Here is a 19,452-nt window from a genome sequence, read left to right as displayed (position 1 = left end):
CGCTCCTTTCTGAAGGGAGTTTAGGTGAGTTGGATTCAAGCTTAGTCCCAGACTCAGTCAACAGCTTCTGTCTAAAGGATGACACATGCACAATCCATCTTTTTACCACTTAGCCAATATTTCAAAGTTTAGCATGCTGTTAAATCACTTGCTGAGAATTGGTTGTGGCAAGGATTCTCCCAGCCTCAAGGATTAACTTTGAGCAGAGTCTTTACTCAAAGGGACATGCTGGAATGCAGCCCACTGTCATAAAGGAGAGCCCATCAGGCCCTCAGCTGTCAACTATTTATGGAATAAGACAATTGACTCACAGTAGTATTTGCATACCAGACCTATGGGTTGGCATGTGCTCAACTAGCCCTCAGCTGCTGAGGAAGATTTACGGCCCTGAACTCCTGTGGTGCTGTCTGTAAGCCAAATGAGCCATCAGGAGCACTGCTGAAGGCTGCTGCTTGAGCAGGGAAAGGGCTGGGGGAGCACGGCCTCAGAGCCAGCTCTATTTCTGTGCACATCCACAGCTGCAGTGCGCTGACCTGATCTGGAGGCAGACATCTCAGTCCCGTCACCACCCTGCAGGGGCTCTGAGCTGTGCTGAACCCCACCTTGGCCAATGTTCCTAGAAATGCATGCACACAGTACATATCCATCGCTCTGCTGGTGTTAAGAGCACAATCTCAGCAAATGAGGTTGCTGTAGAGGAACAGCCTCTCCAAAACTGACACCTGCTGTGCTATAAAAAGCTGTTTTACAGCACCAGCTTCTTATTACACAACCTGGGCAGTTTGGTGTGCCCAGGGATCCCCACAAAAGGAAAGGAGAGCTCTCTGCAAATCAACAAATACACCAGTGGAAAGGCAATATGAAGCACAATTTCTAGAGAGAAACAAGAACTCCTTTACCCTGGGCCACTGGTACCTACACCGGGTTTGCTTCACCAGTTGATGAAGCCCTGCTGCCCCAGGGGTAGCTGATGTCTGCTTCCAAAGCAGTGACTGCATGGGCAACAGTCACTTCTCAGCAAAGAAGCGCAGGTGCAAAATACAGAAAATAACAACGCTCACAAAAAGTAACTCTGAAAGCAGCAAGGCAGGGAAAAAATCAATTTCCCCCTCTTCCCCCTACAGCAGTAAGATGGAACCTTTAATCTCTATGAATGAAAGTAGGATGAAATAGATTTTGCAGAAAATTGCTGGGGTTAGAGTCTGCTGAGTCTGAATTCACTAAGGGTTCAAATGCTGATTAGATGTGACCATCACCCCTGAGTAAAATAGGTGAGAAAACACAGGATGAAATGCTTCTGCCCAGACAATAATGGAAATGGCAAGACATGGAAGCTTTCAAAAGGTGAGTGAGATCAAACCTGTCCTCATGCTTGTCTGATCTTTGTTTAGGCTGTAGCAATAGCTTTTTATTCTTTTTAAATGAACTGTTATCAACCACCTTTTTAAACTGCTCAAGTTAGTTAAGATTAATAAAATAAAAAAGATGCAAAAAAACCTTAGACCCAGATTTTATTTTTTGTCAGTGACAGACAATTGCCTCTTGTTAGCCAGATGTAGAGAAATACCCCAAACCAAACCCAGAATCAATAGATGAGAGCCCTCAGCAGTAAGAGAGGAGAGCTGCTAATTAAGTGACACCTTGGACGAGAGGCTTGGGAAGGAAGCCTGGATGGGACTGTACCTACTAAAGTGAAAAATAGTACTTGTCTTAAAGAAATAATTACTACCTTAATACATTATTGTTTCTGTGTGACTGGTGCCCTTACTGTAATGACAGCTCTGAGACATGAACAGAAACACCCTTTGTTCCTAATACTACTGGTTTCCTCAGCTGCTGCTTTGGCCCTACTGTGCCCTTTTTCCAGACAGAGTTATCCCCTTTCTACAGCTCTGAGGACCTTGCCTGCAGAGCCAGCACATTTCAGAGACTGTCTTTGGAAAGGGGCACAATAGGCTTTGGTTAGCAGCCATGTGCTCTGCAGCACAGGGCCCCACTGTGGAGTCAGGAATGCCTCACTTCAGGACCTGAGACACTGCCAGAGGTAAAACCACCCACAGCAGGAGGCCTCTGTTCATATCCCTGTTCTTGGGACTGGGAGTTCTGGAGAGATACTCACAGCTGGTAGAGACCATGAGACAGGATGGCAAGGTAGCACCTTCTTTGCTCATGGAGACACTCCAGAAGCTGCTGCTGCAGCACATGGTTACTATGTGGGCTCTTAAGCCTGAGGTCTATCATTAAACTGGCATGAAAAATACGTTATCAAAATGTAATGTATGTAATAACATACATTAACAGGGCAGGTAGAATGCCAGAGACACCCCTGATTAATGTTTCAATCTTCCCTTGCAGTCACAGAAAGTAATTTTATCTTGCTTCATATGTCACTGGTTAAAAGCCAGGAAACTCTACTTCAATGTTTTTGAAGAACTTGATTTTTTTTTTTTATACAAAAGAGGCATTTTTGACTAAAGAAAGATCCCCGTTAAAATGAGCAAGAGGTCCAAATGTGAAATATACTCCAAATCTGGCTCAGAACAAAAACTCTGGTTAACTAAATGAGGAAAATTACAAATTCTTTATATGCCAGGTAGAGCAGATGGTGTTAAAATTCTTCTTCAGCTTGTCTGGAACGAGAGCATTTCAGCTGCAGCAGCCTCTGCACAGTGTCTGCAATGGTTCTTTCCCCGTGCACCTTGTTGTCTCGGGTGCGGATGTTCACTGTTCCACTTGCCTTCTCCTTTTCACCAACAACTAGAAACAACCAAGAGGCAATGGAATTAAGTGATTCTTCACAATTCTGTCAATTACTCAGAGGGTAGAGTTTCTCTATCAAAGGCTCCTTCTACTCTTAATGGATCCCTTATGGTTTTAAGGCCAATGCTAGATCCCAAATTCAACAACAGGACTAACATGCTGCTCCAAATCATGTACTTCAGGATGAGTTTCTAATTTTTCTTGCATCACTCTTTCTAGAAGAGGCTTCTCTTATGCATGCATGCCTAGTTCAGAAGTGGACCACAGCTGAATGAAATGGAAACATACTTCTTTTGCTGAAGTAGAAGCAAGAGCATAAATTATTGAGAGGATGGAAAAATCACTTAAAATCTGACTGATAAAGGACAAGAGACTTCACATCTATCCCCATACTGCTGACCAGAAGACAGCAAAAGTACCAATAATGCCTTGGGTCACACTGATCTCCCTTCAGGGGCAGCCATCCAAACCAGGAATGCCTATGATGTCAGCAGGAGAGGTTCTCTGCAGGTGAGACTCTCAGGAACAAACTGACCTAAACCACTGATTACAACTCTCTGCCTTGCTCACAGAATGATCAAATCCTGTAACAAAAGGGTCAGCCAGTACAAGGTAACTAATACATTACCCAGAATAAAGTTATACTGTGCAAGCTGAGCGTTTCTGATCTTCTTGTTCAGGGTGCACCCAGGATCTACATCAACATCTGCCATAAATCCAGCATCATGGAAGTGCTGCCTGACCTAAGGAAAAAATATCAGAACTGTCACTACTGGATATTCATGACCATGAACTATTCATGACTTATAGAATTAAACTGTTTCAGACTATCTGAACCCTAAAACAAAGGCACTGCCACGGGTTCAAGCTTTGCACACAAGTCCAGTTCAAGAAATTAAAATATGCCAGCTATCATGCAACTATACACACAATAAATAAGTAAGCAGTGATGTGAACATTAATATTTAGGCTCAGTAGTGATTTGAGTTTGATATTGCAAAAGGCAACAGGATGATGGAACTTACTGATTATAAGAGATTTTTTCAATTTTGCAAACCATGTTATTTATATATAATGTGCTTGAAAGAACTACAGGCAGAGGTGTGCTGGATGCTAAATATCCAAAGACTCATTTTTGTCTTTCTTACTGCTCTGCAAGAGGCACATGGCCATGGGGACTAAAACCTGAAGGGTAAGACAGATCTGAGCACAAGAAAAGCTAAGTTTTCAAAAAATGAAAATCTCACAAAGATCAACATTTATTATTCACATATCCAAAAGCTAACTCAGGTTATCTTTAAGAGATCTACAACTTCAGCAGCTAATTGTCACTGTGATATAAAAAACTGACTCAATGTAATATGCAAAGACTTGGAATATGTCTCTGAAATAAATACTATTAATCATGAATAACTAAGTATTTCAGATCAATGCAATATACTGAAATCAAAGCCCTGAAACCATATACATCACCTTTTGAGCATACTCATCACATGCTGGTCCCACTGGTACCACCATTACTTGCTGTGGGGACAGCCAAAGTGGCCTTCAATAAACAAACAAAACAAGTTTATACAGTTTTCGTTGGTTTTTTCGGTACAAAAAATACTATTTACAGAGAGGAATAAAATCTACACAAGAGACTCTTAAAGCCTGCTGCACAGATTGGGTTCAGAGGTGATGAGAGCCCTATATTCATTAAAATTATTTCCCCAAAAGAACTGAGTGTCTAAAAGGATTGCAGCGTGGGCACAAGCACTTGCTTACTGGAAGATTGCTGTTGTGTTTTATGACACATAACAAAACCTAACTGATTGAGCTTATTACTAACTAAGCACAGGAAAACCTTTACTTTTGAGTCTTGTCATAATCAGAGGGGTCACTCCCACTGGGTATTAACACAGGTAAGCAGATCACCTACATAAATGACTCTTTAAAAGATGGTCCTGCTGCAAAAGCAGCTGGAATGCATATGCTGTGGGCACACTAGCTCTTTGCTGCACCTGCACTGGCAGTGTCATGTAGAATCTATCGTATCTTGAATAATTTTGTATCTAAGGAAGGTGGTTCAGAATAAATTTCTCTGTGGTATTCCTAGGCATGTCACCCTACCAAGCAAGTGGAACAAACAGACCCTCTTGACTCTCCAGTACTTGGGGCTAATTTCTCTCCTACATGAAGAGTTTGCTTGAACTGGAATAATAACTTTTCAACGTTACCATTTGCCTCCATAGTTTTCAGTTAGAATGGCAATCATTCTCTCCACAGATCCCAAGATAGCCCGGTGAATGATTACTGGTCTTGTCTTGTCATTGCCATCATGGCTGTAAAGAAATGCTTTTGTAAGGCTTTTTTTCTTGACACAACCTTATGTCTGTAAGTGTCACTGAAGTGAGATTACACAGAAACTAAAATCATCAGCCTTTGTGCTTACCTGACAAAGGTGAGGTTAAATCTGACTGGCAGCTGGAAGTCAAGCTGAATTGTAGCACACTGGTGGTAGCGGCCAATGGCATCCTTAATCTGAATGTCGATCTGAAGAACAAAAAGACATGATTTTTACAGTTAAAAGACAAGCATTCCCCTCTGAAAGCAAATTCATTGTTTTGAGATGGTGTCACTCAATGCAGAGGAATTCTACGCAGTTTAAACAGCATCATTTTACTTCAGCCTTCATTAGGCTTTAAGTGATTTGCAGGTTCTGATGCAAAAAATGTTAGAGCTAAAACAGAGTGAGTAACTAGAGAGATAATATATCAGGTGAGAACTACATCTAATGTCTCAGACATTTTGTGAGTTTCAGTCTGGAACTTTCATGGGCCTTTTCACTGAGTTAGTACATCAGAACATAAATGCAGAACTGAACACGTCTCCCCACAAATGAGATTTCTTCAGCCTCAAAGTGGAAAATTTGCATTTCTTTATCATACAGTATTTGAAGACTTTGTAGCTTGTGTTACAAATTCAGAACATGAACAAGGGACAAGAATCTGCTAAATAGTCCACTTACCAGCAGGAGCTCCTATCAATCAGTGACACTTGTTCTGACCTACGAGTCAAGCCTGTTCTTTCTTTAGTATCTAACACTTAAATTCTGAGTACACTTTTGATACAACTCAGACAGAGAAGACTTACAGAAAAGAATAGACTTAGAGTGTCTGACCTTATTTATTTATTACATTGCTCACTTACTCATAATTTTACCATTATATATCAGGCTATATATTAAGGCAGTATGCCTTATTTTAATTTGTGTAATAAATGAAGACATCAGCATTTTAACAACTCAAGATCTAAATGTCTTTCAATCTTGCATCTAGAATTCGGTTTACAGAATTCAGCTAGCCACCAAAGAGCTTCTAATCAAAATACAATATTTACAACCTAATTTAATTTCAAATCCAGACTGTATGAAGAGCAAGCGTAAGATTAATTAATGTTAACAAAGGTTCATGTATATTTGTCTTCCTTCAATCAATATGGAAATTACTAAATATGAGCTGCTATACCACATTTTACCTAAAAAATGACACAAGCAAAACTGATTCAACTGGCATACAAACACAGAAATCAAAACCAGTTTACTAGATGAAAACACAAATATAAATGTAGTGTAGACATATTAGGGAAATATTTAAAAGGCATTTCATAATACTTTGTGTCCTAATGTGCAAGGATAACAACAAAGTTTCTAAAAAGCTCTATTTAATCTGTCTAAACTGAGGAGACTGTTCTTAAGAAACCCAATAAATTCACATGATCAATGCATGGGGATTTTTAGATTAACAAAACCCACCAGTAACTCAAATCAACTTCAAAACTGTGCAGTTAAAGGAATAAAAATTTGTTCAACCAGTAAGTTTACTTCTGATTTTCTCCTGACTTGGATTTACTTACTGCTGAAACAATTATTTCCAATGCAGTTCTCTGCGAAAACAGGTCATACAGTGCCACCTTGTGTTTATGTCACCCACCAGTGAGCTGTTTAAGCAGTAGACAAATAGTTTATTCATGTTAAATTAATTAAATTACTGTTAAAGCAGTTAAAACTATGAAAACCAGGATCACAGAAGATTATTTCTCTCTCAAGTATGTTAGAGTTTATGTATCTGGAAAAACAGCAAATTTCAGTCAGACAGCATCTTAAAAAGGGCTAATATAAAAAAAAATTCCTTCTTCCTCATCCCAGCCTTTTACCTTACCCAAACAGCATTAAAAGCCAAATCCAGCTAGGGGTTAGCAACATACTAACCTTAGGTCCATAGAAAGCTCCATCACCAGGGTTTAACTCCCATTTCTCACCAAAGGCATTGAGGCTGTTTTCAAGTTGCTGGAGATAAAGGACACACACACTCAGTGTGTTTCTTAACACATTATAGTTTCAGCTCAGTCTGCTACTACAAATAGGTAACCCTACCAAATTCTCAGTACTTCTCAGTTACTACTGAAACACATTTATTTTCCTGAAAAAGGGAAGTTTTGGGAGAGCACCAACTTAAAAAAAAAACAAAACAAAACAAAAAAAAAAAAACAACAACCCAAAAAAAAACCCAAACACCCCCAAACCGACCACTGTTTTAATTTAAACACACAGAGGCCAAACAAGCATTAGCTAAAATACAATAACTTTTTATCCTAAATTCAAAGTTTTTAGTTGAGATGTTGAGATGAAATCTGCACTGGTACACCAAATGTCTATTCCTGCCCTATCTTCTCCCCAGCACTGCACCTGCAGTGGCCAATTCCATTCCTTTCAGCCTCAGTTTTGGGAGATGGCTTTAAGTCTTATTACACGGGCTGCCAGAACTGATTATCTTTCTCCTTTATAATTTTCTTAAATTTTTAATTATCAAAAAAAGACAAGGTGAAAGAGGTCATTTGATGCTTGAAGACTGCCTCTGCACTGAGAGCAAACTATTTACAGCAGGCAGACTGAAGGCAGTTATTGAAGTTACATAGCTCATGCCCAGCCCAGCTTCACTGTACCTCCCAGAAGGCAGTAAGCTCTTACAGAAGATGCAGTTTTACATCACAGAAAATAATAAGAATACTGCTTTACCTTTTCAGCTTGATTCCACACTTCAATATCTCCCAGGTACTTTTCAGGACGAGTGGAGAGATTCAGCTTAAACGAAAATCCGAAGACATCATACACGGTACGCAAGAACTCCAGACAGCTCTTTATCTCGTCTTCAATCTGATAACAGAAATCATGTCTCAAATAGGAAATTTCAGTTTACCTGACTTTATACGTAGTTTCATTTAGCAATAGCCCCCACCTGCTCCATAGCACAGAAGATGTGAGCATCGTCCTGCTGGAACCGGCGTACTCGGGTGAGTCCTGTGAGAGCTCCCGACAGCTCGTTGCGATGCAGGACACCAAAATCTGCCAACCGCAACGGCAGCTCGCGCCACGACCTCGGGCGATGGTCAAACATAAGGCTGCAGGAAAAGTTTATTGCTTGAGGCTTATTCAGAACCAAACTTCTTAAAAAACAGTCAGGGAGAAGCAGCCAGGGATGAAGCACATGCCTGTAACGCCATCTTAATGTGTAATATGGACAGAGCCATCAGTCTTGTCCAGATTTGTCAGGAAAACAATCTCCTTCAACAGCTGGCAGGCCTTCCCCTCTTCACAGAAAGGAGATAAAACAGCTCCTAAAACTGGGCTTCAAAAGCTGAATGCCCGAACTGCTACAAAACTGATAATGCCCCAGTAATGATGGGGTCACTTTAATGACATGACATTTCTCAGTGTCTCAAGTGAAGAGAGCATGTACACAGCAAGACATATAATTACATCATTCCTGACAGAATGAATAACTGAAGGTAGCCATCTTTATAACTACCAAGGCAAAGGAAGCAGAGTGGGTTTCGTTTGGGCTTTCTTTTCAATCAGCACAATCTCTGGTATGCTGAATTTGCTATGTATTTACCAGTGTCCTGGACAGTTCATAGGCTTCAGAGCAAAGATTTCTTTCTCCACTTCAAAGGAAAACATATTTTCACTGTAATGCTGCCAGTGTCCTGAAGTCATCCACAGTTTGCTATTGAAAACATTTGGAGTGACAACCTCCTGGAATCCACGTTTTCGATACTCACTCTGGAACAGGCACAGTATATAAAATAAAGAAAGAAAACAAAGGTAAGTACAGGCTTCAATCTGCAGCCAAAAAAATATAAAATTGATGTAAAATTGACGCCATACAAATGTCCCATGACTTAGGAAGGGAATGGAGGAAGAAAGACACAACTTGAAGCTGAACATGCCAGGATACATCCCTTCCACCACCCCAAACAATTTCTCCAGTAGAAAGTAAGCAAGAAGAACAAGTTTCCTCCCTGCAAGCAATGCAGCAGTCTCTAATTACTCCATGACCCCACATATATTTCATTGCAGCCCATATATACAGTAATAACACAGACTTCAATTCTTACAGCAGGAAGATCAGAATTATTTTCCTACATATATTTTCAAAACAAATAGGTCTTCAAGAGCAAATTAAGTATGTTTACCAAAACAAATCAACATGCATCAATGGAACAGCAGCTCTACTATTAGATGTTGAAGAATTCCTATGACAAAGCACCTTTATTGCAGCTTTAACTGCATATATAAAGTACTGATAAAACATAATTTCACAGAGATTGTGACAAGACCAATTCAAAGAAACAAGGTTACTTTAGTCCCATGGCTTATACAACCAAAAGATAAGTTGAAATGAAGGGCTATTAATACTGTTAAACATAGCATGCTGTTATGTATTTTTAAAAATCATGCAATTTCTCCTACAAGATTTCTAAAATTTATTACTTACCCGTATAAATTCAATTAATGTGTTATAAATGTAAGCTCCTTTTGGCAAGAAAAAACAGCTACCAGGGCTGAGCTCATGGAAGAAAAACAGTTCTTGGTCCTGCAGGAAAATAATACTTTAAGAACTCAGTATTTGCACCTTGCCTTTTTCACTTAACATTCACAAATTAATTGCTACTGACTGGTCATCACTAACAAGAGTTTCAAAATTAAAAACATGGGAAAAAAAGCAATATCCAATACACCAGATGCATTTTCACCAGCATTTTCGTGTCTGTCAACAGTTACAGGGGAAGAAATTTTTCAGTGTCCTATTTCACTCATTACTGATGTGCCAAAACTTTACTCTTAACTCCCAACTGTGCCCTCACAGTTCCCTCTACACATTTACTTGTCAATGTTTAGTTCTGCTTCTGCAGCTCTCTAATTATCTGCACATAAACTGAATGTGTGAACTACAGCTGGTTAATGCTGCTACAAACTGTGTATACACCTGCGATCTGCATAAGGGGAATTCTTCAGAATTCTGTCATAATGTACTAGCAGCAGCCACTTCAACCCTGTTCAGAACTATCAGTTAACTGACAGGGCTTTCCATCTCAAAAAACAAACTCAAAAACAGCTAACCAAAACTGTATACTGTAAACTCAGCTGTATACTGCAGATTCTGAAATCATGTAGAAGGAAAAGAACTGCATGAACAGGCTACAGCAAACTGTGTAAGAATGAGCAGTGCCAGCAAACTGGAGCATTCATGGGCTGCAGACTGAAGTCTTAATATGCTGTTCTGATCAATGTGTGCAGTAAGGATGTCACTGTGTTGAAAGCATAAAAAAGTTATTTACTGTAGCATTTTGAGGCTCCTGAGAAAAGCAGTTGATTTCTCAACCTACCTGAAAATAAAACTGTGTCAAACCTTGGTTGGGGCAGCAAGTATAGGCTATCTTCAAGATGCTTTTAATTAAGGGATTATATCCACACAGTGCTTTTGGAATACATTACTAGAAAAGCTGTCTCACCCTCCCAATTTTTCTGTGATCTCTGCTTTTAGCCTCCTCCTGGAATTTCTCCCACTCCTTCAGCATTTTTGTATCTGGGAATGAAATTCCGTAGATCCTCTGGAGGGATTCCATATCAGCCTTGCCTTCCCAATAGGTAGAAGAATTCTGAATGCAGAAAGAAACAAAACATTGAAGAAAGGGAAAAGCCTCTATATTTTACTACTTCTGCCTGCTATGACAAGGCATACAATTATTAATAAATCATTATTGTGGAACAACTAAGTCATAAGGAGATGCATAATGTGAAATTCAGAGCACTGACTGGAAAAATCCCTAAAGGTAAATACAGTAAACAAAAATGGTTTCAGGCTCTTGTCTTTTTTAAAAGCCTATCTGCTTTGTAGCTATCCTATTCCAACTGTTTATTCACAAATAGCTATAATCATCAGCTAGACAAACACTATAAATTCTAATTAACACCGTTCAGCCAAACCTTAAACCAAACTCACACTCCTGTGCTGGAAGTACAGGTCCTGGACATGTGGTTGGGCTTCACACCATGTGAATATCATTCTAGTATACAACCCTTTTACAATCTGTAACATCAAGTTTTTGGCCAGGTTACCCATTTCACAGTACATTCCTGGGTAAGCCTAAAGGTAGGAACACGTCCAAAGTGATGCAGTGAAAACATTTGTCTAAGGCAGATCCTGCACCTACCTTATGAATTTTTATGGTCTTTATCTTGCCAGTATGTCTGACATGAGGCCCTCTGCATAAATCTATCAGGGGACCACACCTAAGAAAAAGAAAGCACTTATTTGGTATATTTAATCCTAGAACCATAAATCCAGTAATATTATGATCCATGCATAATTACCTGTATACTGTAGTAGTTGGGGTATTGACCTTCTCATTCAGGATGCGACACTTGAATTTATTATACTGAGAAGAAAAGTAGCACACATACTTGTTAATTCCTTGTTAAAAAAAGACAAGTGGCCAACAGTTTAAACTACTTGCAAACCTGATGCTATGTTGCATCAGAACAGGCCTGCAAGAGACAGACAGGAATACAGACAATAGTGGAGCAAGGTGCCCTGAGATCAGGGTGTGCAATTTCTGTCCTTAGAGTTTTGAAAGCCCAACTGGACAAGAACAGGAAACTTGACCACAGTGTCCCCATGTCTGACCCCATGTCCTGTGCATGAGACTGGACACCTACAGAGGTACCCTCCAACCTGAATGATGCTATGATTCTCCTGATGTCCTAACAGTGAAAACTCATTAATGTCTACCTCAGGAATGTAAAAAAATTATTTGCAGCTAGATACCAGAGAGAAAGGGTAAGGTTTTAGTGTTGCTTGCACTCTTTTAGAAGTCCTTGTTCTAAAAAATGTTTTATGAAGCTTTCTGAATGCAGCAGCAACATATGCAGTCACAGTATCACCACAGACAAGGTAACACAACATACCTGCATAGATAATATGTTGCAAACTTACATTTCTGTGAAGTTAATAAGTAAATAAAGAATGTGGCTTCACAGAATTTAATTAATTCACTCTGGGGAAGAATGAATATTCTCAGTTTTAGAAAATCAGAACGCCTACTTCCAAAAACCTACAAATTACTTCCTTTTTCTTTTTTTATTTTTTTTGGTTAAACATCACAAATGAGTTTATAAAAATATATCACCTTAAAAAGTTAATTTTATATACTTTCTTCTACCACTAATAATGCATGCCCTGAAGTTACAAATACTTGCATGAGGTTAGAAACAATGTTCTATAACAACCCACCTTAAACATTTCAAGCAGTGTTTCCTTCTTAACTTCCAGTCTTTCAAAGGCTTGTTTTTCCTTCATTATCTTTTTGCATAATGTTTCCAAAGCAGAGAAGTCATTACTTGATACACCCCTAAAATAAACACACACGGAGAAGTGAGTAATTTTTTTTGCAATTTGTGATCCTGGTGCAATGCACCAACCTGTAGTCGGGACGTCCTGCAAAAACACAAAGCCATCTGCAGCAGTACATATGACTCTGTTCTAGGAACAAGCACACAGCAAAAATTTTGCTGTGATTGCCACCCACCCCCAGCTTCTAAATAAAGAAAAATACAAAACCTACCCTTCCTCAAGAAACATGTCATAATAAAATCCATTTTCTATTGGTGGGCCATAGCACAAACAGCCACCATAGATTCGTTCCATAGCTTCACCCATTATGTGAGCACTTGAGTGCCAGTAGACCTAACAGAAGTAAAAAAAGAAGGGATCAGTCTGAATACACATGAAGCATTTCCAATTGTTTAATTTAAAACCTCTTCTGAAACGCCTGCTTTCAAGGATACTTAAGGCACATCCCATGTTAGAGCAGTGTGCAGAACAGAAGTGACCTGGCCAGCAGCACTCCCATCCCCAGCATCAATGTTTCCAAAAAGCAGCATTTCTACTGGAAAACTGTGCAAATGGAAAACTTACATTCCGGTAGCAAACAATTCTTACTTTCAACTGTTGCTGACATGATTTCATTATTATCAAGAAGTCAAAATATTAATTCAGAAAATTTTTTTTCTACGAACTCTAATCAATCAGATCTGCATAACAATCAAAAGATGTGCTTTCAACATTAGGCTGTAGTTCTAATCCAGCAATCTTATGTATAAGAAATTCTGCACACTCCATCTTGTAGAACACCTGATCTTTTAAGAGTTAGTCTGCCATCTTCTAGAACACCTGAGGTTTTGACAAAACCAGATCATTTAAGAGTTAGTCTGCCTTGGTTAGCACAAATTGAAGTCATAAATTGGGAGCTGTCATTTAGCCAATATGAAAACCCTAGGTTTGAATGTAAGACTTCTGTGATGAGTTTGACTGAAAGTTTCTTGTACCGATTTTGTTTCTAAAGAACCTAATCACAAATTTACTGGCTGGGCACATTTATGTGACTGAGTAGCCAAAATAAAACAGTAGATACTTTTGCAAACACAAATAAAAAGCGCAGTCTACTCAATACTTTTATGATTCTACATAGAAAGTATTTTTGTAGTCAATTTTGTTCCCAAAATCAGTGCTGAAGACATCAATTCAAAAGACCTATTTTACATTAACATGAAGGCTGAAAATACAAAATTTTAACAAGAACTACAGCAACAGCAAGCAGACTTGGCCACAAGTATGCAGCAGAATGTAAATTACCTGGAATTCCACAACTCCTCTGGTAAGCTCTGGTAAGGAGCTATGAGGAAATGCAGATGTACCTAAATCACAAACCTGTTTTTTTAATCTTCTGAACACAGTAAATATTTCAATAACTGCAAGAGGTTGAGTTAAATGTAAACCTCAAATAGAAAACGTTTTGGTAAGATACTCACTGCTTGGGCCTCTTCATCCTCGAACTTTAGCAGCTCCAAGGAACAATCCCCCTCCAAAGGACGGTCTAGATCCCAAACCACCTTGTTCACTTTGGCAACAACCGTGTTGTCAGCTAATCCCTGACTACAGAACAAACACACAAGTACAATTGTAAGAAAGTACGCTCTATTTCGAAATCAGCAAGCAGAAGTTCCCAAATTTGCACTCCAGTTTGAATGAGACTTCAGAGTGCTCAGAGTGGATATAATGTCATAAATGAATTCTAAATAAATGACCAGTTTAGCCAGTCCTGAACACTCATGAAAAATCCCACTTCTATTTTAGGAATATGGGAAGAAATTTGTGCTATATACTTAACCTTCACACATATCTGTCTTAGAGACAGCATTCTCCAAGGACAAACCTTCACAATCCTATTGCAATATAAGCAAGAACCACTCTCTTAAAAGCTACCAAATATCACTTTTGACATAGTAGCTTTACTGTTTGTATCCACTAGGCAAAATACTCTTTTCATGATCGCGAATTACAGAAGCAAAGGAGGTTCCAAAAACATAGCACCTTATTATGGACTGGCAAAAAAAAAAAGGCATTTCACCTTTAGGAATCACACAATCTTTGCAATTTTAACTGTCAGGGTGTTCACTGTGTATCATTCAAAAATACTCCACAGCAGTTGTAAGTAACCTGGAGATGTGCAATGCTTTTTTTAACAGATATCTCCCATGCAAATTAAAGTGAAGAATACCCATATTGTTAAATTTCTCTGTAATCAATTGAAACATCATGCAGCAGTCATCTTCCTCAGGTCAATGCAAACTGGTTTGCAGTGCTAACATTCCATCTGGTAATTTATTAGCAAATCAGGTCTTAATGCAACAGCAGTACTTGGATGGAAAAATATGCTATTAGAATGTGTCCAAAATACCTCAGCTTCATTCTTATTTAATGTTAGAAACTGCATCTTTATAAGGCAAAAGAAAACTGCACTCCAAAACTAAAACCCAGCTGGTTACCTTCAGTTCATTTCATCCAAGATGCTTTGAGAAGAACTGAGATAAGTGACAAAATATACATTACCCATCCCCTTAAACTCACTGTTTATGAAAATGATTGTGTGGCATCATAGAACAGAAACATACCTAATTCCACATGCAATTTCATAAGGAGTAGTCTTCCAAGATTCGGCATCAACCTGCTTGCCATCAGGTAATGTAACTTTAATGGGTTTACTGTCATTTGCAGCTCTTTCTGCAAGGAGCGCATCATGTTCAGCTTTAAGTTTGTTGTACATCTCCAAACGCTCATTGATAAAAGCGGGCCAAGGATTTAGCTGTATATAATAAAGACAAAAGAAAATGATTAATCTGATTATTAATCTGACAGCACATCATGTCAAGAATGCCAACACAACAGATACGCTTTTCATAAGCAACTATGTCATATCTTTATGTGTGCTACATGTAACAAATAATCACCATTATTTCAGGTTAGATAGTATTAATTATGTCATAATTTAACACGGCTTCATCTTAATGAAATCTGTATCATTGGACACCTGTTCAATAAACCACATGCTGCCAAACAACTACACAAGGACAAAAGCCAACTAGAAAAAAAAGTAAACTCAATATAAAACAAGACTTTTCTTATTAGGTCAAAAAGCCGAGGGAACACTCTAGTCTGAGCCACCCAGGCAGGAAGCGACTCCAGTTTAAACACGTGTAATGACGTGGGACCATCCGCCCGGGCACAGCCACGCACTTGGCTCAGGACGGCTGCTGACTAGCAGCTGGCCCTCTGCGGACTCAGAGGCATCTGTGTTTACCCACCACGAAGACGAGAGCATCTTAAGCAGGCTTTCTTCACCTCGGCAATCGGCTGCCTGCTTCCCGCTGCAAAGAGGCACAGGGAAAAGCACAACCTAACCCAGAGCTATGGGAATCCGAGCTGTTCTCCTGTTACACCAACGCAACTTAACGTAAAAAAGCCAACAATGGCACTACAAGGCACGCTGTCGGAGGTGCAACTGTAATGCCTGACAGAACACCCCAGAAGGACAAACTGCAGCAATGGCAGCAGCGCACAGCGCAGCAACGAGGACTCCGCATCCCCCCGCCCCCAGGGGCTGCTCACCTCCGACCGCCCTCCATCGCCAGCCCCTTCCTTCATCTTCTTCTTCCCGCACTCTGCTTTCTTCTCTTCCCCAGCGTCCACCTGCGGAGGGCGAGCACCGTTTAGTCACGCCCCGGCAGTCCCTCACACCTGAGGTGCTTTAACTCCCCCGTGCCCCACACACCGCGGAAAAAAACCCGATCTCCTCGCCCCGCACAGCCTGCCTGCCCCCAGCTCCTTTTCTCTGGAGCACACCCCACAGCCCCCCAGAGCCGAGGAAATGCTGGGAAAGAGGCCCGGCTCCCCCCGCCGCCTGCCCGCGGTGCCGGGCCGCGGTGCCCACCTGGCTGTCAGCGCCCGCCATGGCCGCGGAGCCGCCCGGGAAAGGGCGGGCAGGCGCAGGCGCCGCTCGGCCCGCGGCTGATGCAACCGGGGGCGGCCGCGCCGGCCCGGCCCCAGCGGGAGCGGAGCGGGGGAGCCGAGCGGCGTGCTGGGGCTGTGCGGGGCCGCCCTGGGGTGGTGCGAGTGAAGGCGGCCCGGCACAGGGTGCGGCGGCCGGACGTGGCCCATGCTGTGTCCGCGCCCGTGAGGGCGGCGAGCGCGGCCCGGCCCTCGCGCAACCGCTCGCTGCTCGCTGTGGCGGGAAGAATCACAAAGTCAATTAACTTGGAAAAGAACCCCGAGATCAGCAAGTCCGACCTGTGACCGAGCGCCACGTTGTCAAGTAGACCACGGCGCTAAATGCTATGTCCAGTCTTTAACACCTCCAGGGACGGTGACTCCACCACCCCCGGGCAGCCTGGTCCAGTGTCGAATGACCCTTTCTGTGGAGAAATTCCTCCTAATGTCCAGCCTAAACCTTCCATGGCGCAGCTGAGGACGGTCCTCTTGTTCTGTCAGTTGTTGCCTGAAAGCAGAGGCAGATTCCCAATTAGCTACACCCTCCTCCTCCTGTCAGGGAGTTGTAGGGAGTGGTCAGGTTTTCCCCTCTGAGCCTCCTTTTCTCCAAACGCTCCCCGTTCGCGCAGCTGCTCCTCATCGCACTTGTGCTCCAGATCCTTCCCCACTGCCACTGCTCTTCTCTGGACTCACTCCAGAACCTGGGACACCAGCCTGCCATTCCGCCTGACACAGATGTTCAGTCAAGGATGGACCAGTGATTGGGAACACTCTTTGCAAAAGAGAGTAAACAATAAAAATTGAGTTCACCACTGTCTAATTTCCCAGGGGAGGAGAAAAAAAAAAAGTAGAAAAGATTCTGAGGTGGTTGTGTCACACTTGAACTGCAGGAGCCCCTGCAGCTGTCCCAAGGGAACAGCTCAGTGGCTCGGAAGCTACAGACACTTCTAAGGAAAAGATGCGATATTCAGGCATGGCTTTTGTTCTGCAGCCATCTTTCCCTCCTCTCCTACTGTTTTCAGCTAACAATAATAATGACATTTTCACTTAGGAAGGTTACTGTCTTGCAGCACAATCTCATGGTGGCTGGGGACTCCTAGAGTGGCCAGTCTCAAGGCCTTTCATGTGTTTGGTAATTTTAGACATACTAGTATGCCAGTGAACTCGCCCAGCAGCCTGCTTTAAGCAAGATGTTCATTATCCATATAATAATGAACATCTTGCTTTGTCAAATCAGTATCAGATTTCATCTGAAATCCTGGCATAACATCCTTACTTTGAAGATAGTAAATCATGGGTTAGGTCTTGCCTTGGATTTCTGTTGCCAGCAGAGGACCCAACACCACTTCTACCTCCTTCTACCTTCTCTTCATCTGCACCAGTGATTGGGGAATTTAGAATGTCTAAAATGTGCACAGATGGATATTGGGCACCTCAAACTCCATGGACTTAAGTGCTATGAACCAAAGGTTGAGGGAAAAAAAGGATGTTTTATATAGCTTTCAAATACTTGTTATGTAGTGGTGAAGGATGGTTGAGAGAATGTCACTGGGCTATTTGACCACAAGTGTAGGGGCTTAAAAAATAATGAAAATATTTTAATCTATTAGTTAAAATATGAAAATAGGAAGTTGTAGTAAATAAAGACAGAATTAAGCCTAGATTTGGATAGTTCATTTGTTGTCTGAAAATAAAGTATGAACACCATACATATTTACTAAACAGCAAAAACATTTATTAAACAACTGAATTTAAGAATATATGTATGATATTTTGTAGAAATACAATGTTTAGTAATACAAAGGACATTTGTTTTATAATGCTGTTCTTTATATTTGCAAGTCTCCTAAAATCTTTTTCTGTTGGACAAATTACAAGTGGCTAGGAGACAGAACATTGCAAAACTTATCGATAAATGATGTAAGGCCAAAATGGAACAAAAACGTATACTGATGCTGTTCAAGAAAAAAAACTATTAGGTATTTCAAAAGAAATTGGGAACCTGTAGAACTGTCTCTTGTGCCAGAAGATGGCAGCAGAGAAACACGCTGATCTGCTGAGACACAAATTCCGCTTGCTCTTGGCTTTAGGAAGTAGGTTTTATGGCAAAAAGCACAAAACTAAATGAATGTTTTATTGACTTCGCTCTTAAGCAGTGTAATTAAAGATGTGCGACTAAATTCAGCTGTGCTCTAATAGTGTAAATTGATTTCAGTGTGCTTTAATGATTATCAGGAATGAACAGACGTTTCACGTTCATGAGAAGTTTGTTGGGAAAAATGTGGTCAGAAATTTGTAGTGGAATTGCAGGGTTACTTGGCTTATATTTCATTTAGGAAAGCTAAAGATCAAAATGAAATCAAAATGCAAGTAAAAATTTGGAGCCATGAATGTAACACATTTACACCATTTACTTGCACCAGCTGCTCAAGGGAAACCATCTGACTTGTAATACAGCACTAGGCAATCTGTAAAATGTCTGGGTTTGTTTATATTTGTGTACATTAAATCAACTCTATTCACTGCAGAGTATTTACTAATTTCACAAACTCTGAATTGATTTGAAAATAAAATTGCATGAATGCCAACCATTTATGTTGATGGCTCAAAATATATAATTTGAATTCCAGGCCTAGTGGATTTTCGTAAGTCCACTTCAAGCAAAGAGTTATTATCTCAAAATTAAGAAAAAAAACAAATGTGAGAATCTCAGGTTTAAAATTGAAATACTTTTTTATACTTTTCTCTTGTATTAATTTCCTATGGGCTAATGCAACAAAGCAGTAAACTTTTTAGAAATCTAGTATAAAAGCCTTAGAAATGTATATTCAGAAATTGAAAAATATGTGAAGGTAAATAAAAAAATTAATTTGACATTACATTTAAATATTGTGAAAATAACTGAAGCCTTGATTCGAACTGCAACATGCCAAGAAAATGAAATCTAAGCCATGGCTTTTGATATTACTTCAGCTTCTGGTGA

At 40.4% G+C, this 19,452-nt stretch overlaps 1 protein-coding gene across 4 annotated transcripts; it reads right to left on the bottom strand.

Moving 5' to 3' along the window:
- Nucleotides 1–1,494: 1,494 nt before the first annotated feature.
- Nucleotides 1,495–16,933, bottom strand: TARS1 (threonyl-tRNA synthetase 1). 4 transcript variants are annotated; one of them, XM_064403438.1, is made up of 19 exons: nucleotides 16,770–16,933; nucleotides 16,092–16,172; nucleotides 15,098–15,288; nucleotides 13,955–14,078; nucleotides 12,709–12,830; nucleotides 12,378–12,495; nucleotides 11,459–11,523; nucleotides 11,299–11,377; nucleotides 10,597–10,743; nucleotides 9,579–9,677; nucleotides 8,697–8,863; nucleotides 8,040–8,202; nucleotides 7,820–7,957; nucleotides 7,013–7,090; nucleotides 5,195–5,295; nucleotides 4,980–5,084; nucleotides 4,234–4,306; nucleotides 3,389–3,503; nucleotides 1,495–2,757 (listed from the first exon to the last, which is right to left on the bottom strand). In XM_064403438.1, exons 2-19 carry the CDS (start codon nucleotides 16,125–16,127, stop codon nucleotides 2,609–2,611), a joined length of 2,070 nt encoding a protein of 689 aa, XP_064259508.1. In that variant the 5' UTR covers nucleotides 16,128–16,172; nucleotides 16,770–16,933; the 3' UTR covers nucleotides 1,495–2,608. The 4 variants fall into 4 exon arrangements, with proteins under 4 accessions (XP_064259508.1, XP_064259507.1, XP_064259509.1 ...); XM_064403437.1 differs by lacking the exon at nucleotides 16,770–16,933 and adding an exon at nucleotides 16,414–16,488; XM_064403439.1 differs by lacking the exon at nucleotides 16,770–16,933 and adding an exon at nucleotides 16,255–16,278.
- Nucleotides 16,934–19,452: the final 2,519 nt, after the last annotated feature.

This window comes from Passer domesticus, chromosome Z (assembly GCF_036417665.1).
Source record: "Passer domesticus isolate bPasDom1 chromosome Z, bPasDom1.hap1, whole genome shotgun sequence".
In the NCBI taxonomy this organism is placed as follows: domain Eukaryota; kingdom Metazoa; phylum Chordata; class Aves; order Passeriformes; family Passeridae; genus Passer; species Passer domesticus.
This window is presented reverse-complemented; position numbering and strand designations above follow the sequence as displayed.

Excerpts from the sequence above, each read along its gene's own strand:
- TARS1 (XM_064403437.1), bottom strand. The coding sequence starts at position 16,434 with ATGGCGGGCGCTGACAGCCAG. Across the intron at positions 8,864-9,578 it reads CATTAATTGAATTTATACGG|AGTGAGTATCGAAAACGTGG; the intron begins GTAAGTAATAAA and ends TGCCTGTTCCAG. Across the intron at positions 4,307-4,979 it reads GAAAACTATGGAGGCAAATG|GCCACTTTGGCTGTCCCCAC; the intron begins GTAACGTTGAAA and ends TGTTTATTGAAG.